Source organism: Bufo bufo, chromosome 10, assembly GCF_905171765.1.
Source record: "Bufo bufo chromosome 10, aBufBuf1.1, whole genome shotgun sequence".
Classification (NCBI taxonomy): domain Eukaryota; kingdom Metazoa; phylum Chordata; class Amphibia; order Anura; family Bufonidae; genus Bufo; species Bufo bufo.
Window position 1 is genome coordinate 1,629,663 of NC_053398.1, and position 23,821 is coordinate 1,653,483.

At 51.4% G+C, this 23,821-nt stretch overlaps 1 protein-coding gene across 3 annotated transcripts; it reads right to left on the reverse strand.

Moving 5' to 3' along the window:
* Positions 1-1,981: 1,981 nt before the first annotated feature.
* On the reverse strand, positions 1,982-12,603 carry RNF141 (ring finger protein 141). Of its 3 annotated transcripts, XM_040410378.1 has the most exons (6): positions 12,471-12,603; positions 9,058-9,249; positions 8,256-8,364; positions 7,510-7,694; positions 3,525-3,632; positions 2,224-2,380 (listed from the first exon to the last, which is right to left on the reverse strand). In XM_040410378.1, the coding sequence occupies exons 2-6, from the start codon at positions 9,192-9,194 to the stop codon at positions 2,224-2,226; spliced, it is 696 nt and encodes a 231-aa protein (XP_040266312.1). In that variant the 5' UTR covers positions 9,195-9,249; positions 12,471-12,603. The 3 variants fall into 3 exon arrangements, with proteins under 3 accessions (XP_040266313.1, XP_040266314.1, XP_040266312.1); XM_040410379.1 differs by lacking the exon at positions 12,471-12,603 and having other exon boundaries at positions 1,982-2,380; positions 9,058-9,245; XM_040410380.1 differs by lacking the exon at positions 12,471-12,603 and having other exon boundaries at positions 1,982-2,380; positions 8,256-8,359; positions 9,058-9,185.
* Between the last annotated feature and the right edge of the window lie 11,218 nt (positions 12,604-23,821).

The window sequence follows — 23,821 nt, forward strand, 5'->3', positions numbered from 1 at the left end:
TGTACATACATTACTTATCCTGTACTGATCCTGAGTTACATCCTGTATTATATTCCAGAGCTGCACTCACTATTCTGCTGGTGCAGTCACTGTGTACATATATTATTAATATTAATACAAATATTAAGTGCAGCTCTGGAGTATAATACAGGGTGTAACTCAGGATCAGTACAGGATAAGTAATGTATGTATACAGTGACTGCACCAGCAGAATAGTGAGTGCAGCTCTGGAGTATAATACAGGATAAGTAATGTATGTACACAGTGACTGCACCAGCAGAACAGTGAGTGCAGCTCTGGAGTATAATACAGGATGTAACTCAGGATCAGTACAGGATAAGTAATGTATGCACACAGTGACTGCACCAGCAGAATAGTGAGTGCAGCTCTGGAGTATAATACAGGATAAGTAATGTATGTACACAGTGACTGCACCAGCAGAACAGTGAGTGCAGCTCTGGAGTATAATACAGGATGTAACTCAGGATCAGTACAGGATAAGTAATGTATGTACACAGTGACTCCACCAGCAGAATAGTGAGTGCAGCTCTGGAGTATAATACAGGATGTAACTCAGGGTCAGTACAGGATAAGTAATGTATGTACACAGTGACTGCACCAGCAGAATAGTGAGTGCAGCTCTGGAGTATAATACAGGATGGAACTCAGGATCAGTACAGGATAAGTAATGTATGTACACAGTGACTCCACCAGCAGAATAGTGAGTGCAGCTCTGGAGTATAATACAGGATGTAACTCAGGATCAGTACAGGATAAGTAATGTCTGTACACAGTGACTGCACCAGCAGAATAGTGAGTGCAGCTCTGGAGTATAATACAGGATGTAACTCAGGATCAGTACAGGATAAGTAATGTATGTACACAGTGACTGCACCAGCAGAATAGTGAGTGCAGCTCTGGAGTATAATACAGGATGTAACTCAGGATCCGTACAGGATAAGTAATGTATGTACTCAGTGACTGCCCCAGCAGAATAGTGAGTGCAGCTCTGGAGTATAATACAGGATGTAACTCAGGATCAGTACAGGATAAGTAATGTATGTACACAGTGACTGCAGCAGCAGAATAGTGAGTGCAGCTCTGGAGTATAATACAGGATGTAACTCAGGATCAGTACAGGATAAGTAATGTATGTACACAGTGACTGCACCAGCAGAATAGTGAGTGCAGCTCTGGAGTATAATACAGGATGTAACTCAGGATCAGTACAGGATAAGTAATGTATGTACACAGTGACTGCACCAGCAGAATAGTGAGTGCAGCTCTGGAGTATAATACAGGATGTAACTCAGGATCAGTACAGGATAAGTAATGTATGTACACAGTGACTGCACCAGCAGAATAGTGAGTGCAGCTCTGGAGTATAATACAGGATGTAACTCAGGATCAGTACAGGATAAGTAATGTATGTACACAGTGACTGCACCAGCAGAATAGTGAGTGCAGCTCTGGAGTATAATACAGGATGTAACTCAGGATCAGTACAGGATAAGTAATGTATGTACACAGTGACTACACCAGCAGAATAGTGAGTGCAGCTCTGGGGTATAATACAGGATGTAACTCAGGATCAGTACAGGATAAGTAATGTATGTACACAGTGACTGCACCAGCAGAATAGTGAGTGCAGCTCTGGAGTATAATACAGGATGTAACTCAGGATCAGTACAGGATAAGTAATGTATGTACACAGTGACTGCACCAGCAGAATAGCGAGTGCAGCTCTGGAGTATAATACAGGATGTAACTCAGGATCAGTACAGGATAAGTAATGTATGTACACAGTGACTGCACCAGCAGAATAGTGAGTACAGCTCTGGAGTATAATACAGGATGTAACTCAGGATCAGTACAGGATAAGTAATGTATGTACACAGTGACTGCACCAGCAGAATAGTGAGTGCAGCTCTGGAGTATAATACAGGATGTAACTCAGGATCAGTACAGGATAAGTAATGTATGTACACAGTGACTGCACCAGCAGAATAGCGAGTGCAGCTCTGGAGTATAATACAGGATGTAACTCAGGATCAGTACAGGATAAGTAATGTATGTACACAGTGACTGCACTGTGTATGGAAGCTGATTCTATCTATGAGCTATACATGTTGATCAGAGGTGGACATTATAATCATCCTCTGGTGTCCATCATGCAGATAAAACACTGGTAAACAGGTGGTAATGAAGACGCCGACCATGTGATCAGAAGAAGGTGTCATGGGGCTGCCCAACCTCGTCAGCCAAATTCAGTATATAACTTGCCACATCTTCCTCCGTTGGGGCTTCTGAAACCACCCATGAGTCATTGGTGCCCGTCACTTGCAAGCGGCAGATGGGACAATTGTGGTTCCGGTCGCTCCTGTTGATAGAAAAGGTTGTAATTATCAATCCAGTGACTTCTTTTTCAAGTCCGTGTTTCTTCAGATCTGACCCGATAATATTAAAGTGAAGGTCCAACGATGAGATAATTAATTTCATAACTTATCTTTATAGCACTTGGAGATCCATTTTTCTGAAGCAGAGCTCCAAATCCCCTGCATAGACGGACACATGATAAAGTCCTGCCTTCCTGCAGTCACCACTAGGGGGAGCTCACTACATGCAGAGTTATAATTGAGCTCTATGGGGGCTGTGAAATCTTGTATGCAGGGAGCTCCCTCTAGTAGTGGCTGCAAATCGATCCTAGGACGGTGAGACAAGGACTCCAATACGTGAACCCTTAGAAAACGCCCAACTGCGAGCACCACATTAGTGATTGTCATCACCCCCCATATACAGCAAAATCACTTGTCATACTCGCAACTTCCCTTTATCTTTTAAAACAAATGAGGATAGGGTGAGGGGTGCGAAGGCTTCAGCATCCCTGGGGTCAGTATAGTTATTGAAGGGTGCGATATAAAAGGTACCCACAGGGTTACTATGGAACTCTACACATACACTTGGCTTTACATCAAGTCTTACACTCTAGTCACAGCCAAAGCAAAACTTCTTGCTTTTTGAATCAAATTTGAAGTCATGTGATTCAATAGCTTTTTCAAAACAACTGAGCATGTACGGCACGGTTACTGCCATAGGGACACCTGGCGCCGCTTATCTCCTGATCCTACATTCCATTACATGAGGCATATACTGGGCTACCCCCACAAACACTGGATTGCCGACCATTATCTAAGGTGAACATAACTGTGGTTCAACAATGCACTGCACAAGAAATCAGTAGTGCTATGATTACAGCTCTGGGGAACTGGAGCAGAACACATGATGTAATTCACCATAAGATAAGTAAACTGAAGAAAAGGACAACGCAACAAAATACAGAAAAGAAGACAAAAAGGTGTGGAGACTGCAGGCAGCAAGAGAGAGAAATGCAGCTCCGAAGGTAACAGGATGACGACATCTTCTCTGCAGCCAAGATTTACTATCCAGTCGTCTGTGTATTTACAGGACATGGAAGGAGATAAGAGACCTATGACTGCACCACGTGGACCGTCGCCAACGCTTACCATTTGTCAATACATTTCTGGCAGAAGCTGTGAGCGCAGGGCAGGATCAGATCAGCTCGCCCGTCCATGCAGATACAACACTCTTCCTCATCTGTCAGCTGCTTCACCCTAGAAAACAGGAAAAAAAGTCAGCCAAGAAACAAAAAACTGGCTGCAAATGAGATGAAAAACACAAAAATAAATTAAAAGAATAAAAAAGGTCTGAAAGCTTAAGAGATATAACTACTATAATACTGCTCCTATGTACAAGAATATAACTACTATAATACTGCTCCTATGTACAAGGATATAACTACTATAATACTGCCTCCTATGTACAAGAATATAACTACTATAATACTGCTCCTATATACAGGAATATAACTACTATAATACTACTCCTATGTACAGGAATATAACTACTATAATACTGCTCCTATGTACAAGAATATAACTACTATAATACTGCCTCCTATGTACAAGAATATAACTACTATAATACTGCTCCTATATACAGGAATATAACTGCTATAATACTGCCTCCTATGTACAGGAATATAACTACTATAATACTGCTCCTATGTACAAGAATATAACTACTATAATACTGCTCCTATGTACAAGAATATAACTACTATAATACTGCTCCTATGTACAAGAATATAACTACTATAATACTGCCTCCTATGTGCAAGAATATAACTACTATAATACTGCCTCCTATGTACAAGAATATAACTACTATAATACTGCTCCTATGTACAAGAATATAACTACTATAATACTGCTCCTATGTACAAGAATATAACTACTATAATACTGCCTCCTATGTACAAGAATATAACTACTATAATACTGCCTCCTATGTCCAAGAATATAACTACTATAATACTGCCTCCTATGTACAAGAATATAACTACTATTATACTGCTCCTATGTATAAGAATATAACTACTATAATACTGCCTGCTATGTACAAGAATATAACTACTATAATACTGCTCCTATGTACAAGAATATAACTACTATAATACTGCTCCTATATACAAGAATATAACTACTATAATACTGCTCCTATGTACAAGAATATAACTACTATAATACTGCCTCCTATGTACAAGAATATAACTACTATAATACTGCCTCCTATGTACAAGAATATAACTACTATAATACTGCTCTTATGTACAAGAATATAACTACTATAATACTGCTCCTATATACAAGAATATAACTACTATAATACTGCCTCCTATGTACAAGAATATAACTACTATAATACTGCTCCTATGTACAAGAATATAACTACTATAATACTGCTGCTATGTACAAGAATATAACTACTATAATACTGCTCCTATGTACAAGAATATAACTACTATAATACTGCCTCCTATGTACAAGAATATAACTACTATAATACTGCTCCTATATACAGGAATATAACTACTATAATACTGTCCCTATGTACAAGAATATAACTACTATAATACTGCTCCTATATACAAGAATATAACTACTATAATACTGCTCCTATGTACAAGAATATAACTACTATAATACTGCTCCTATGTACAAGAATATAACTACCATAATACTGCTCCTATGTACAGGAATATTACTACTGTAATACTGCTCCTATGTACAAGAATATAACTACTATAATACTGCTCCTATGTACAAGAATATAACTACTATAATACTGCTCCTATGTACAAGAATATAACTACTATAATACTGCCTCCTATGTACAAGAATACAACTACTATAATACTGCCTCCTATGTACAAGAATATAACTACTATAATACTGCTCCTATATACAGGAATATAACTACTATAATACTGTCCCTATGTACAAGAATATAACTACTATAATACTGCTCCTATATACAAGAATATAACTACTATAATACTGCTCCTATGTACAAGAATATAACTACTATAATACTGCCTCCTATGTACAAGAATATAACTACTATAATACTGCTCCTATGTACAAGAATATAACTACTATAATACTGCTCCTATGTACAGGAATATAACTACTATAATACTGCTCCTATGTACAAGAATATAACTACTATAATACTGCCTCCTATGTACAAGAATATAACTACTATAATACTGCCTCCTATGTACAAGAATATAACTACTATAATACTGCTCCTATGTACAGGAATATAACTACTATAATACTGCTCCTATGTACAGGAATATAACTACTATAATACTGCTCCTATGTACAAGAATATAACTACTATAATACTGCTCCTATGTACAGGTATATAACTACTATAATACTGCTCCTATGTACAGGTATATAACTACTATAATACTGCCTCCTATGTACAAGAATATAACTACTATAATACTGCCTCCTATGTATAAGAATATAACTACTATAATACTGCCTCCTATGTACAAGAATATAACTACTATAATACTGCTCCTATGTACAAGAATATAACTACTATAATACTGCCTCCTATGTACAAGAATATAACTACTATAATACTGCTCCTATGTACAAGAATATAACTACTATAATACTGCCTCCTATGTACAAGAATATAACTACTATAATACTGCCTCCTATGTACAAGAATATAACTACTATAATACTGCTCCTATGTACAAGAATATAACTACTATAATACTGCCTCCTATGTACAAGAATATAACTACTATAATACTGCCTCCTATGTACAAGAATATAACTACTATAATACTGCCTCCTATGTACAAGAATATAACTACTATAATACTGCTCCTATGTACAAGAATATAACTACTATAATACTGCTCCTATGTACAGGAATATAACTACTATAATACTGCTCCTATGTACAAGAATATAACTACTATAATACTGCTCCTATGTACAGTAATATAACTACTATAATACTGCCTCCTATGTACAAGAATATAACTACTATAATACTGCTCCTATGTACAAGAATATAACTACTCCATGTTCTCCTCGGCAGCACAGGGGACAAGGAGTTACTCTCTCCCTACTCCCTGTGCCGCTGCTGCCACCAATGATGATAACTAAACCATTAATATAAATACAGGAGGCGGGTGCCGGCACCCGACCTCTATGACACGGCGCTGCGATCCGCAGCAGTTAACCCCTCAGGTGTCGGCACCCGACCTCTATGACACGGCGCTGCGATCCGCAGCAGTTAACCCCTCAGGTGCCGCACCCGCCTCCTGTATTTGTATTAAAAGGTTACTTATCTTTATTGGCGACGCAGTAAGCCCCCCCCCCCAACCCCCCCAGTATTAAAGTCATTGGTGGCAGTGGCCACAGGGTCCCCTCCTTCTCATTGGTGGCAGCTTCGGATCGGAGACCCAGCAGTGTAATCCTGGGGCTCCGATCGGTTACCATGGCAGCCAGGACGCTACTGAAGCCGCCCGTGGTCAGCTCCCTGCTGTGTGCACAGAGCCCAGGGCAGCAGGGACAGTGCGAGGTCCGAGTCACCACAACAGAGATCTATCAGGGGGAATAGGACAAGGGATCCCAGGATCTGGCCCCTAAGGGGAAAAATTGTTAGTAAATAAAAAGTAATAAAAATAAAAAAAAGTAAAAAAAAAAACAACAAAATATTAAGTATAAATCGCCCCCTTTCCTAATTTCACATATAAAATATAGAAACAATAAATAAACATATCACATATCGCCACGTCCAAAAAATTGTGAACTATTAAAATATAAAAAAAATCTTCTATTCGATATACGCTGTAACTGAAAAAAATATATCGCAGTGGGGTGGTATCGCAACCACCCCACTGCCCGTATGTAGTAGAATATGAGGGTGGACATGTAGGAGAACGGTTTATATCTGATAGGAGTAGTTGTGCAGATACTAGGAGGTGAGATAACCCCATGTGGCGCTATACTATGCCCCCCTCCCCCGCTGTGGAAACCTCTCTTACTTTAGTGCAGCAGCCTGTCTGTGTGCTGAGGTGTGGGGGCAGATTGGGGGGTGTGTGGAGATTACCTGCCCATCAGGATGCTGGCCTGGCAGGAGGAGAGGGGTGCCAGGCTCTGGGCGTTCTCCTCGGAGGCCTGGCTGCTCTGGGCGCCCACAGCGGCGGTGTGACTGGTGATGTCCTTGTAGAGCTGGATGAACTGGTAGAGGTTCATGATCCTGGACACCTCCACGATGGCGCTCGTCTTATTAATCTGGACAGGAAAGAATGTGACCAGCATGCTGAGACCTGTAGTCCCTACAAGACTGCCAAGTCCTGATTGCCTAATAGGAGGTGACATTTACATCAAGTTTACATCGTGGACTATACTCTAGTCACTGCCAAAGCGGCTCTCAATTCTGGTTGCTATCACTTGGAAACCATCAGTATTGCTGTGACAATACCGAGTGACAGTCACCAGGGGCCGAGCAGAATGATGACTACAGCTCTGGACGGGACTAGAGTATAATAAGACACTGAATGAGGCGCCCACTAAACACAAGTAAAGTAAAGCCGAGCTCCGTCAGGAAACCATAAGCAATGCGATCTGCTGCGCTGCATTCTACCAGCCTGCTGTTCAGTGCACTACACCTCCCACAATGCACAGCAACCAGATAGAATGCTGGAAGCTCGTCTGACGGCAGCTCTGGATGTGACTGGAGTACCTGATGTAATACCGGTATAATACATGAGGGGCCCACAACAGGTGGCGAGGAGGGCACTATACACCCCTTATATAAGCCCGATACACGCGGCATGGAATGGCCACACCCACCTTAGTGCACAGAACGCGGACGACGACTTTCCACAGAACGGAGGAGTCCGATCCCGGCTGCACTTCAAAGAGGAGATGCTTGTCCTGCCCTGCGGCGAGACGCGCTGTACTGCGGTAGGAAGGGGCGGAGTCAGAAAACAGACAACAGGCGCCAGTCCCTCCCCCGAGATCATCAGAGGTCTGTACCGTAAGAGCGGTCACACTGTGGAGGTCTGTACCGTAAGAGCGGTCACACTGCGGAGGTCTGTACTGTAAGAGCGGTCACACTGCGGAGGTCTGTACCGTAAGAGCGCTCACACTGCGGAGGTCTCTACTGTAAGAGCGCTCACACTGCGGAGGTCTGTACCGTAAGAGCGCTCACACTGCGGAGGTCTGTACTGTAATAGCGGTCACACTGCGGAGGTCTGTACTGTTAGAGCGCTCACACTGCGGAGGTCTGTACTGTAAGAGCGCTCACACTGCGGAGGTCTCTACTGTAAGAGCGCTCACACTGCGGAGGTCTGTACTGTAAGAGCGGTCACACTGCGGAGGTCTGTACTGTAAGAGCGGTCACACTGCGGAGGTCTGTACTGTAAGAGCGCTCACACTGCGGAGGTCTCTACTGTAAGAGCGCTCACACTGCGGAGGTCTGTACCGTAAGAGCGCTCACACTGCGGAGGTCTGTACCGTAAGAGCGGTCACACTGCGGAGGTCTGTACTGTAATAGCGGTCACACTGCGGAGGTCTGTACTGTTAGAGCGCTCACACTGTGGGGGCTCAGTTTACTGTGGGGGCTCAGGGGCAATGTATACCCTCCTCTTACACATCGTTAAGCTCCGCCACGCGCCCCAGGAACTCCTCGTACGTCAGGAAGCCGCTCTCGCGCACAAGGCTCGCGTGTTTGATGACTTTCTCAGGGAGTTTGTTCATCATGCCCTGGCTGGAGAGCTGCTGACCCATCCTGGGGAGCGACCGGTTCACCTCTGCCAGAGAATTCAGGTCTTGCTCAGCAGTCCTGCAAAGGTAAAGTGCAAATCATTGCTGTGCCCACATCAACTGAAATACTCTGTGCTGCTGTCAACACCCTAATAGCCTGTGGATTGTTCACTCTGCTACCGGTCACCATTATGCCCTGTAAACAGTAGAACGCAGTGTTGTGTACTGTGCACGCTGCGCAGCCTCCGGCAGTCGGGGTTGTGCACTGTGCACGCTGCGCAGCCTCCGGCAGTCGGGGTTTTGCACTGTGCACGCTGCGCAGCCTCCGGCAGTCGGGGTTGTGCACTGTGCACGCTGCGCAGCCTCCGGCAGTCGGGGTTGTGCACTGTGCACGCTGCGCAGCCTCCGGCAGTCGGGGTTGTGCACTGTGCACGCTGCGCAGCCTCCGGCAGTCAGGGTTGTGCACTGTGCACGCTGCGCAGCCTCCGGCAGTCGGGGTTGTGCACTGTGCACGCTGCGCAGCCTCCGGCAGTCAGGGTTGTGCACTGTGCACGCTGCGCAGCCTCCGGCAGTCGGGGTTGTGCAGACAACTCCACACTGACAGCTACTGTGTACACAAGGAGGAGAGCAGCACAGTGTACAAGAGCAAACCACGTGTGTCAGTGTGTACATACCTGTGTGTGTGTGTCAGTGTGTACATACCTGTGTGTGTGTCAGTGTGTACATACCTGTGTGTGTGTCAGGGTGTACATACCTGTGTGTGTGTGTCAGTGTGTACATACCTGTGTGTGTGTGTCAGTGTGTACATACCTGTGTGTGTGTGTCAGTGTGTACATACCTGTGTGTGTGTGTCAGTGTGTACATACCTGTGTGTGTGTCAGTGTGTACATACCTGTGTGTGTGTGTCAGGGTGTACATACCTGTGTGTGTGTGTCAGTGTGTACATACCTGTGTGTGTGTGTCAGTGTGTACATACCTGTGTGTGTGTCAGTGTGTACATACCTGTGTGTGTGTCAGTGTGTACATACCTGTGTGTGTGTGTCAGGGTGTACATACCTGTGTGTGTGTGTCAGGGTGTACATACCTGTGTGTCAGGGTGTACATACCTGTGTGTGTGTGTCAGTGTGTACATACCTGTGTGTGTGTCAGTGTGTACATACCTGTGTGTGTGTCAGTGTGTACATACCTGTGTGTGTGTGTCAGGGTGTACATACCTGTGTGTGTGTGTCAGGGTGTACATACCTGTGTGTCAGGGTGTACATACCTGTGTGTGTGTGTGTGTCAGGGTGTACATACCTGTGTGTGTGTGTCAGTGTGTACATACCTGTGTGTGTCAGTGTGTACATACCTGTGTGTGTGTGTGTTAGTGTGTACATACCTGTGTGTGTGTCAGTGTGTACATACCTGTGTGTATGTGTCAGTGTGTACATACCTGTGTGTGTCAGTGTGTACATACCTGTGTGTGTGTGTCAGTGTGTACATACCTGTGTGTGTGTGTCAGTGTGTACATACCTGTGTGTGTGTGTCAGTGTGTACATACCTGTGTGTGTGTCAGTGTGTACATACCTGTGTGTGTGTGTCAGTGTGTACATACCTGTGTGTGTGTGTCAGTGTGTACATACCTGTGTCAGTGTGTACATACCTGTGTGTGTCAGTGTGTACATACCTGTGTGTGTCAGTGTGTACATACCTGTGTGTCAGTGTGTACATACCTGTGTGTGTGTCAGTGTGTACATACCTGTGTGTCAGTGTGTACATACCTGTGTGTGTGTCAGTGTGTACATACCTGTGTGTGTGTCAGTGTGTACATACCTGTGTGTGTGTGTCAGTGTGTACATACCTGTGTGTGTGTGTCAGTGTGTACATACCTGTGTCAGTGTGTACATACCTGTGTGTGTCAGTGTGTACATACCTGTGTGTGTCAGTGTGTACATACCTGTGTGTCAGTGTGTACATACCTGTGTGTGTGTCAGTGTGTACATACCTGTGTGTGTGTCAGTGTGTACATACCTGTGTGTGTGTCAGTGTGTACATACCTGTGTGTGTGTCAGTGTGTACATACCTGTGTGTGTGTGTCAGTGTGTACATACCTGTGTGTGTGTCAGTGTGTACATACCTGTGTGTGTGTCAGTGTGTACATACCTGTGTCAGTGTGTACATACCTGTGTGTGTCAGTGTGTACATACCTGTGTGTGTGTGTCAGTGTGTACATACCTGTGTCAGTGTGTACATACCTGTGTGTGTCAGTGTGTACATACCTGTGTGTCAGTGTGTACATACCTGTGTGTCAGTGTGTACATACCTGTGTGTGTGTCAGTGTGTACATACCTGTGTGTGTGTCAGTGTGTACATACCTGTGTGTGTGTCAGTGTGTACATACCTGTGTGTGTGTCAGTGTGTACATACCTGTGTGTGTGTCAGTGTGTACATACCTGTGTGTGTGTGTCAGTGTGTACATACCTGTGTCAGTGTGTACATACCTGTGTGTCAGTGTGTACATACCTGTGTGTGTGTCAGTGTGTACATACCTGTGTGTGTGTCAGTGTGTACATACCTGTGTGTGTGTCAGTGTGTACATACCTGTGTGTGTGTCAGTGTGTACATACCTGTGTGTGTGTCAGTGTGTACATACCTGTGTGTGTGTCAGTGTGTACATACCTGTGTGTGTGTCAGTGTGTACATACCTGTGTGTGTCAGTGTGTACATACCTGTGTCAGTGTGTACATACCTGTGTGTGTCAGTGTGTACATACCTGTGCGTGTCAGTGTGTACATACCTGTGTGTGTGTCAGTGTGTACATACCTGTGTGTGTGTGTCAGTGTGTACATACCTGTGTGTGTCAGTGTGTACATACCTGTGTGTGTCAGTGTGTACATACCTGTGCGTGTCAGTGTGTACATACCTGTGTGTGTGTCAGTGTGTACATACCTGTGTGTGTGTGTCAGTGTGTACATACCTGTGTGTGTGTGTCAGTGTGTACATACCTGTGTGTGTCAGTGTGTACATACCTGTGCGTGTCAGTGTGTACATACCTGTGTGTGTGTGTCAGTGTGTACATACCTGTGTGTGCGTCAGTGTGTACATACCTGTGTGTGTGTCAGTGTGTACATACCTGTGTCAGTGTGTACATACCTGTGTCAGTGTGTACATAACTGTGTGTGTCAGTGTGTACATACCTGTGTCAGTGTGTACATACCTGTGTGTGTGTCAGTGTGTACATACCTGTGTGTGTCAGTGTGTACATACCTGTGTGTGTGTGTCAGTGTGTACATACCTGTGTGTGTGTCAGTGTGTACATACCTCTGTGTATAGAAGAAGTGAGATCCATCTGTGGACAGCGGCGCTCGGTGATGGCGGATACAGGGATCACTCCAGAACTATGCAGTTCGCGCACTGGTTTCACCCATCCGGGGCCCCGTACACAGCTGACACACGCCGCGCCTCCTGTGTGGCAACTCCCTGACGTCATTACGCTGCAGCCTCTGAACTGTGGCGGCCATCTTTGATATGGGAAAGCCAGGGACTTTGCTGTTTCTGTGCCTTTGGCGTCCGTGACTGCGGGTGACTGGTATTCCTCTTCATTATAATGTATTATGGCGGCGGGTGACTGGAATTCCTCTTCATTATAATGTATTATGGCGGCGGGTGATTGGTATTCCTCCTGATTTTATAATGTATTATGGCGGCGGGTGACTGTTTTTCTTATATATTCGGCTCTGTAATCTTTGTTCTAGTTGCCTAGCAACGGAAACCACGCCCCGGAAGTGACGCCTGTGACCTCTAACCTGCCCCCCCCCCACCACCCCTGTAACCTCCACTGCACTGACAGGCTGCCCCCCCACCCCTGTAACCTCCACTGCACTGACAGGCTGCCCCCCCACCCCTGTAACCTCCACTGCACTGACAGGCTGCCCCCCACCCCTGTAACCTCCACTGCACTGACAGGCTGCCCCCCCCCCACCCCTGTAACCTCCACGGCACTGACAGGCTGCCCCCCCACCCCTGTAACCTCTGCAGCAATGCTAGCAGCACTCATACAACCTCTGGATATGATGCTGAGCACTGACAGGCTGACCCCCCACCCCTGTAACCTCTGCAGCAATGCTGGCAGCACTCATACAACCTCTGGATATGACGCTGAGCACTGACAGGCTGACCCCCCACCCCTGTAACCTCTGCAGCAATGCTGGCAGCACTAATACAACCTCTGGATATGACGCTGAGCACTGACAGGCTGACCCCCCCACCCCTGTAACCTCTGCAGCAATGCTGGCAGCACTCATACAACCTCTGGATATGACGCTGAGCACTGACAGGCTGACCCCCACCCCTGTAACCTCTGCAGCAATGCTGGCTGCTCTCATACAACCTCTAGATATGACGCTGAGCCCTGACAGGCTGCCCCCCCACCCCTGTAACCTCCACGGCACTGACAGGCTGCCCCCCCCCCCACCCCTGTAACCTCCACTGCACTGACAGGCTGCCCCCCACCCCTGTAACCTCCACTGCACTGACAGGCTGCCCCCCACCCCTGTAACCTCCACTGCACTGACAGGCTGCCCCCCCCCCCCCCCACCCCTGTAACCTCCACTGCACGGACAGGCTGCTCCCCACCCCTGTAACCTCCACTGCACTGACAGACTGACCCCCCATCCCTGTAACCTCCACTGCACGGACAGGCTGACCCCCCACCCCTGTAACCTCCACTGCACTGACAGGCTGCACCCCCACCCCTGTAACCTCCACTGCACTGACAGACTGACCCCCCACCCCTGTAACCTCCACTGCACTGACAGGCTGCCCCCCCACCCCTGTAACCTCCACTGCACTGACAGGCTGCCCCCCCACCCCTGTAACCTCCACTGCACTGACAGGCTGCCCCCCACCCCTGTAACCTCCACTGCACTGACAGGCTGCCCCCCCCCCACCCCTGTAACCTCCACGGCACTGACAGGCTGCCCCCCCACCCCTGTAACCTCTGCAGCAATGCTAGCAGCACTCATACAACCTCTGGATATGATGCTGAGCACTGACAGGCTGACCCCCCACCCCTGTAACCTCTGCAGCAATGCTGGCAGCACTCATACAACCTCTGGATATGACGCTGAGCACTGACAGGCTGACCCCCCACCCCTGTAACCTCTGCAGCAATGCTGGCAGCACTAATACAACCTCTGGATATGACGCTGAGCACTGACAGGCTGACCCCCCCACCCCTGTAACCTCTGCAGCAATGCTGGCAGCACTCATACAACCTCTGGATATGACGCTGAGCACTGACAGGCTGACCCCCACCCCTGTAACCTCTGCAGCAATGCTGGCTGCTCTCATACAACCTCTAGATATGACGCTGAGCCCTGACAGGCTGCCCCCCCACCCCTGTAACCTCCACGGCACTGACAGGCTGCCCCCCCCCCACCCCTGTAACCTCCACTGCACTGACAGGCTGCCCCCCCCACCCCTGTAACCTCCACTGCACTGACAGGCTGCCCCCCACCCCTGTAACCTCCACTGCACTGACAGGCTGCCCCCCCCCCCCCCCACCCCTGTAACCTCCACTGCACGGACAGGCTGCTCCCCACCCCTGTAACCTCCACTGCACTGACAGACTGACCCCCCATCCCTGTAACCTCCACTGCACGGACAGGCTGACCCCCCACCCCTGTAACCTCCACTGCACTGACAGGCTGCACCCCCACCCCTGTAACCTCCACTGCACTGACAGACTGACCCCCCACCCCTGTAACCTCCACTGCACTGACAGGCTGCCCCCCCACCCCTGTAACCTCCACTGCACTGACAGGCTGCCCCCCCCCCACCCCTGTAACCTCCACTGCACTGACAGGCTGACCCCCCATCCCTGTAACCTCCACTGCACGGACAGGCTGCCCCCCACCCCTGTAACCTCCACTGCACTGACAGGCTGCCCCCCCATCCCTGTAACCTCCACTGCACTGACAGGCTGCCCCCCCACCCCTGTAACCTCCACTGCACTGACAGGCTGCCCCCCCCCACCCCTGTAACCTCCACTGCACTGACAGGCTGCCCCCCCCCACCCCTGTAACCTCCACTGCACTGACAGGCTCCCCCCCCCCCACCCCTGTAACCTCCACTGCACTGACAGACTGACCCCCCATCCCTGTAACCTCCACTGCACGGACAGGCTGCCCCCCACCCCTGTAACCTCCACTGCACTGACAGGCTGCCCCCCCATCCCTGTAACCTCCACTGCACTGACAGGCTGCCCCCCCACCCCTGTAACCTCCACTGCACTGACAGGCTGCCCCCCCCCCACCCCTGTAACCTCCACTGCACTGACAGGCTGCCCCCCCCCACCCCTGTAACCTCCACTGCACTGACAGGCTGCCCCCCACCCCTGTAACCTCCACTGCACTGACAGGCTGCACCCCCACCCCTGTAACCTCCACTGCACTGACAGACTGACCCCCCATCCCTGTAACCTCCACTGCACGGACAGGCTGACCCCCCACCCCTGTAACCTCCACTGCACTGACAGACTGCCCCCCCCATCCCTGTAACCTCCACTGCACGGACAGGCTGACCCCCCACCCCTGTAACCTCCACGGCACTGACAGGCTGCCCCCCCACCCCTGTAACCTCCACTGCACTGACAGGCTGCCCCCCAACCCTGTAACCTCCACTGCACTGACAGGCTGCCCCCCACCCCTGTAACCTCCACTGCACTGACAGGCTGACCCCCCACCCCTGTAACCTCCACTGCACTGACAGACTGACCCCCCATCCCTGTAACCTCCACTGCACGGACAGGCTGACCCCCCACCCCTGTAACCTCCACGGCACTGACAGGCTGCCCCCCCACCCCTGTAACCTCCACTGCACTGACAGACTGACCCCCCACCCCTGTAACCTCCACTGCACTGACAGGCTGCCCCCCCACCCCTGTAACCTCCACTGCACTGACAGGCTGCCCCCCCACCCCTGTAACCTCCACTGCACTGACAGACTGACCCCCCACCCCTGTAACCTCCACTGCACTGACAGGCTGCCCCCCCACCCCTGTAACCTCCACTGCACTGACAGGCTGCCCCCCCCCCACCCCTGTAACCTCCACTGCACTGACAGACTGACCCCCCATCCCTGTAACCTCCACTGCACGGACAGGCTGCCCCCCACCCCTGTAACCTCCACTGCACTGACAGGCTGCCCCCCCATCCCTGTAACCTCCACTGCACTGACAGGCTGCCCCCCCACCCCTGTAACCTCCACTGCACTGACAGGCTGCCCCCCCCCCCCCCACCCCTGTAACCTCCACTGCACTGACAGGCTGCCCCCCCACCCCTGTAACCTCCACTGCACTGACAGGCTGCCCCCCCACCCCTGTAACCTCCACTGCACTGACAGGCTGCCCCCCCACCCCTGTAACCTCCACTGCACTGACAGGCTGACCCCCCACCCCTGTAACCTCTGCAGCAATGCTGGCAGCACTCATACAACCTCTGGATATGACGCTGAGCACTGACAGGCTGACCCCCACCCATGTAACCTCTGCAGCAATGCTGGCAGCACTCATACAACCTCTGGATATGACACTGAGCACTGACAGGCTGACCCCCCACCCCTGTAACCTGTGCAGCAATGCTGACAGCACTCATACAACCTCTGGATATGACGCTGAGCACTAATAGGCTGCCCCCACCCCTGCAACCTCTGCAGCAATGCTGGCAGCACTCATACAACCTCTGGATATGACGCTGAGCACTGACAGGCTGACCCCCCCACCCCTGTAACCTCTGCAGCAATGCTGGCAGCACTCATACAACCTCTGGTTATGACGCTAAGCACTGACAGGCTGACCCCCCACCCCTGTAACCTCTGCAGCAATGCTGGCAGCACTCATACAACCTCTGGTTATGACGCTAAGCACTGACAGGCTGACCCCCCACCCCTGTAACCTCTGCAGCAATGCTGGCAGCACTCATACAACCTCTGGATATGACGCTGAGCACTGACAGGCTGACCCCCACCCATGTAACCTCTGCAGCAATGCTGGCAGCACTCATACAACCTCTGGATATGACACTGAGCACTGACAGGCTGACCCCCCACCCCCGTAACCTCTGCAGCAATGCTGGCAGCACTCATACAACCTCTGGATATGACGCTGAGCACTAATAGGCTGCCCCCACCCCTGTAACCTCTGCAGCAATGCTGGCAGCACTCATACAGCCTCTGGATATGATGCTGAGCACTGACAGGCAGACCCCCCCACCCCTGTACCCTCTGCAGCAATGCTGGCAGCACTCGTACAACCTCTGGATATGACGTTGAGCACTGACAGGCTGACCCCCCACCCCTGTAACCTCTGCAGCAATGCTGGCAGCACTCATACAACCTCTGGATATGGTGCTGAGCACTGACAGGCTGACCCCCCACCCCTGTAACCTCTGCAGCAATGCTGGCAGCACTCATTCAGCCTCTGGATATGACGCTGAGCACTGACAGGCTGCCCCCACCCCTGTAACCTCTGCAGCAATGCTGGCAGCACTCATACAACCTCTGGATATGACGCTGAGCACTAATAGGCTGCCCCCACCCCTGTAACCTCTGCAGCAATGCTGGCAGCACTCATACAACCTCTGGATATGACGCTGAGCACTGACAGGCTGACCCCCCCCACCCCTGTAACCTCTGCAGCAATGCTGGCAGCACTCATACAGCCTCTGGATATGACGCTGAGCACTGACAGGCTGACCCCCCCCACCCCTGTAACCTCTGCAGCAATGCTGGCAGCACTCATACAACCTCTGGATATGACGCTGAGCACTGACAGGCTGCCCCCCCACCCCTGTAACCTCCACTGCACTGACAGGCTGCCCCCCCCCCACCCCTGTAACCTCCACTGCACTGACAGACTGACCCCCCATCCCTGTAACCTCCACTGCACGGACAGGCTGCCCCCCACCCCTGTAACCTCCACTGCACTGACAGGCTGCCCCCCCCACCCCTGTAACCTCCACTGCACTGACAGGCTGCCCCCCCACCCCTGTAACCTCCACTGCACTGACAGGCTGCCCCCCCCCCCCCCACCCCTGTAACCTCCACTGCACTGACAGGCTGCCCCCCCACCCCTGTAACCTCCACTGCACTGACAGGCTGACCCCCCACCCCTGTAACCTCCACTGCACTGACAGGCTGCCCCCCCACCCCTGTAACCTCCACTGCACTGACAGGCTGACCCCCACCCATGTAACCTCTGCAGCAATGCTGGCAGCACTCATACAACCTCTGGATATGACGCTGAGCACTGACAGGCTGACCCCCACCCATGTAACCTCTGCAGCAATGCTGGCAGCACTCATACAACCTCTGGATATGACACTGAGCACTGACAGGCTGACCCCCCACCCCTGTAACCTGTGCAGCAATGCTGACAGCACTCATACAACCTCTGGATATGACGCTGAGCACTAATAGGCTGCCCCCACCCCTGCAACCTCTGCAGCAATGCTGGCAGCACTCATACAACCTCTGGATATGACGCTGAGCACTGACAGGCTGACCCCCCCACCCCTGTAACCTCTGCAGCAATGCTGGCAGCACTCATACAGCCTCTGGTTATGACGCTAAGCACTGACAGGCTGACCCCCCACCCCTGTAACCTCTGCAGCAATGCTGGCAGCACTCATACAACCTCTGGATATGACGCTGAGCACTGACAGGCTGCCCCCCACCCATGTAACCTCTGCAGCAATGCTGGCAGCACTCATACAACCTCTGGATATGACACTGAGCACTGACAGGCTGACCCCCCACCCCCGTAACCTCTGCAGCAATGCTGGCAGCACTCATACAACCTCTGGATATGACGCTGAGCACTAATAGGCTGCCCCCACCCCTGTAACCTCTGCAGCAATGCTGGCAGCACTCATACAGCCTCTGGATATGATGCTGAGCACTGACAGGCAGACCCCCCCACCCCTGTACCCTCTGCAGCAATGCTGGCAGCACTCGTACAACCTCTGGATATGACGTTGAGCACTGACAGGCTGACCCCCCACCCCTGTAACCTCTGCAGCAATGCTGGCAGCACTCATACAACCTCTGGATATGGTGCTGAGCACTGACAGGCTGACCCCCCACCCCTGTAACCTCTGCAGCAATGCTGGCAGCACTCATTCAGCCTCTGGATATGACGCTGAGCACTGACAGGCTGCCCCCACCCCTGTAACCTCTGCAGCAATGCTGGCAGCACTCATACAACCTCTGGATATGACGCTGAGCACTAATAGGCTGCCCCCACCCCTGTAACCTCTGCAGCAATGCTGGCAGCACTCATACAACCTCTGGATATGACGCTGAGCACTGACAGGCTGACCCCCCCCACCCCTGTAACCTCTGCAGCAATGCTGGCAGCACTCATACAGCCTCTGGATATGACGCTGAGCACTGACAGGCTGACCCCCCCCCCCCCTGTAACCTCTGCAGCAATGCTGGCAGCACTCATACAACCTCTGGATATGACGCTGAGCACTGACAGGCTGACCCCCCACCCCTGTAACCTCTGCAGCAATGCTGGCAGCACTCATACAGCCTCTGGATATGACGCTGAGCACTGACAGGCTGACCCCCCACCCCTTTAACCTCTGCAGCAATGCTAGCAGCACTCATACAACCTCTGGATATGATGCTGAGCACTGACAGGCTGACCCCCCACCCCTGTAACCTCTGCAGCAATGCTGGCAGCACTCATACAACCTCTGGATATGACGCTGAGCACTGACAGGCTGACCCCCCACCCCTGTAACCTCTGCAGCAATGCTGGCAGCACTCATACAACCTCTGGATATGACGCTGAGCACTGACAGGCTGACCCCCCCCCACCCCTGTAACCTCTGCAGCAATGCTGGCAGCACTCATACAACCTCTGGATATGACGCTGAGCACTGACAGGCTGACCCCCCACCCCTGTAACCTCTGCAGCAATGCTGGCAGCACTCATACAACCTCTGGATATGATGCTGAGCACTGACAGGCTGACCCCCACCCCTGTAACCTCTGCAGCAATGCTGGCAGCACTCATACAACCTCTGGATATGACGCTGAGCACTGACAGGCTGACCCCCACCCCTGTAACCTCTGCAGCAATGCTGGCAGCACTCATACAGCCTCTGGATATGACGCTGAGCACTGACAGGCTGACCCCCCACCCCTGTAACCTCTGCAGCAATGCTGGCAGCACTCATACAACCTCTGGATATGACACTGAGCACTGACAGGCTGACCCCCCACCCCTGTAACCTCTGCAGCAATGCTGGCAGCACTCATACAACCTCTGGATATGACGCTGAGCACTGACAGGCTGACCCCCCACCCCTGTAACCTCTGCAGCAATGCTGGCAGCACTCATACAGCCTCTGGATATGACGCTGAGCACTGACAGGCTGACCCCCCACCCCTTTAACCTCTGCAGCAATGCTAGCAGCACTCATACAACCTCTGGATATGATGCTGAGCACTGACAGGCTGACCCCCCACCCCTGTAACCTCTGCAGCAATGCTGGCAGCACTCATACAGCCTCTGGATATGACGCTGAGCACTGACAGGCTGACCCCCCACCCCTGTAACCTCTGCAGCAATGCTGGCAGCACTCATACAACCTCTGGATATGACGCTGAGCACTAATAGGCTGCCCCCACCCCTGCAACCTCTGCAGCAATGCTGGCAGCACTCATACAACCTCTGGATATGACGCTGAGCACTGACAGGCTGACCCCCACCCATGTAACCTCTGCAGCAATGCTGGCAGCACTCATACAACCTCTGGATATGACACTGAGCACTGACAGGCTGACCCCCCACCCCTGCAACCTCTGCAGCAATGCTGGCAGCACTCATACAACCTCTGGATATGACGCTGAGCACTGACAGGCTGACCCCCACCCATGTAACCTCTGCAGCAATGCTGGCAGCACTCATACAACCTCTGGATATGACACTGAGCACTGACAGGCTGACCCCCCACCCCTGTAACCTGTGCAGCAATGCTGACAGCACTCATACAACCTCTGGATATGACGCTGAGCACTAATAGGCTGCCCCCACCCCTGCAACCTCTGCAGCAATGCTGGCAGCACTCATACAACCTCTGGATATGACGCTGAGCACTGACAGGCTGACCCCCCCACCCCTGTAACCTCTGCAGCAATGCTGGCAGCACTCATACAACCTCTGGTTATGACGCTAAGCACTGACAGGCTGACCCCCCACCCCTGTAACCTCTGCAGCAATGCTGGCAGCACTCATACAACCTCTGGATATGACGCTGAGCACTGACAGGCTGACCCCCACCCATGTAACCTCTGCAGCAATGCTGGCAGCACTCATACAACCTCTGGATATGACACTGAGCACTGACAGGCTGACCCCCCACCCCCGTAACCTCTGCAGCAATGCTGGCAGCACTCATACAACCTCTGGATATGACGCTGAGCACTAATAGGCTGCCCCCACCCCTGTAACCTCTGCAGCAATGCTGGCAGCACTCATACAACCTCTGGATATGACGCTGAGCACTGACAGGCTGACCCCCCCCACCCCTGTAACCTCTGCAGCAATGCTGGCAGCACTCATACAGCCTCTGGATATGACGCTGAGCACTGACAGGCTGACCCCCACCCCTGTAACCTCTGCAGCAATGCTGGCAGCACTCATACAACCTCTGGATATGACGCTGAGCACTGACAGGCTGCCCCCCCACCCCTGTAACCTCCACTGCACTGACAGGCTGCCCCCCACCCCTGTAACCTCCACTGCACTGACAGACTGACCCCCCATCCCTGTAACCTCCACTGCACGGACAGGCTGCCCCCCACCCCTGTAACCTCCACTGCACTGACAGGCTGCCCCCCCCATCCCTGTAACCTCCACTGCACTGACAGGCTGCCCCCCCACCCCTGTAACCTCCACTGCACTGACAGGCTGCCCCCCCCCCCCCACCCCTGTAACCTCCACTGCACTGACAGGCTGCCCCCCCACCCCTGTAACCTCCACTGCACTGACAGGCTGCCCCCCCACCCCTGTAACCTCCACTGCACTGACAGGCTGCCCCCCCACCCCTGTAACCTCCACTGCACTGACAGGCTGCCCCCACCCCTGTAACCTCTGCAGCAATGCTGGCAGCACTCATACAGCCTCTGGATATGACGCTGAGCACTGACAGGCTGACCCCCACCCATGTAACCTCTGCAGCAATGCTGGCAGCACTCATACAACCTCTGGATATGACACTGAGCACTGACAGGCTGACCCCCCACCCCTGTAACCTGTGCAGCAATGCTGACAGCACTCATACAACCTCTGGATATGACGCTGAGCACTAATAGGCTGCCCCCACCCCTGCAACCTCTGCAGCAATGCTGGCAGCACTCATACAACCTCTGGATATGACGCTGAGCACTGACAGGCTGACCCCCCCACCCCTGTAACCTCTGCAGCAATGCTGGCAGCACTCATACAGCCTCTGGTTATGACGCTAAGCACTGACAGGCTGACCCCCCACCCCTGTAACCTCTGCAGCAATGCTGGCAGCACTCATACAACCTCTGGATATGACGCTGAGCACTGACAGGCTGACCCCCACCCATGTAACCTCTGCAGCAATGCTGGCAGCACTCATACAGCCTCTGGATATGACACTGAGCACTGACAGGCTGACCCCCCACCCCCGTAACCTCTGCAGCAATGCTGGCAGCACTCATACAACCTCTGGATATGACGCTGAGCACTAATAGGCTGCCCCCACCCCTGTAACCTCTGCAGCAATGCTGGCAGCACTCATACAGCCTCTGGATATGATGCTGAGCACTGACAGGCAGACCCCCCCACCCCTGTACCCTCTGCAGCAATGCTGGCAGCACTCGTACAACCTCTGGATATGACGTTGAGCACTGACAGGCTGACCCCCCACCCCTGTAACCTCTGCAGCAATGCTGGCAGCACTCATACAACCTCTGGATATGGTGCTGAGCACTGACAGGCTGACCCCCCACCCCTGTAACCTCTGCAGCAATGCTGGCAGCACTCATTCAGCCTCTGGATATGACGCTGAGCACTGACAGGCTGCCCCCACCCCTGTAACCTCTGCAGCAATGCTGGCAGCACTCATACAACCTCTGGATATGACGCTGAGCACTAATAGGCTGCCCCCACCCCTGTAACCTCTGCAGCAATGCTGGCAGCACTCATACAACCTCTGGATATGACGCTGAGCACTGACAGGCTGACCCCCCCCACCCCTGTAACCTCTGCAGCAATGCTGGCAGCACTCATACAGCCTCTGGATATGACGCTGAGCACTGACAGGCTGACCCCCCCCACCCCTGTAACCTCTGCAGCAATGCTGGCAGCACTCATACAACCTCTGGATATGACGCTGAGCACTGACAGGCTGACCCCCCACCCCTGTAACCTCTGCAGCAATGCTGGCAGCACTCATACAGCCTCTGGATATGACGCTGAGCACTGACAGGCTGACCCCCCACCCCTTTAACCTCTGCAGCAATGCTAGCAGCACTCATACAACCTCTGGATATGATGCTGAGCACTGACAGGCTGACCCCCCACCCCTGTAACCTCTGCAGCAATGCTGGCAGCACTCATACAACCTCTG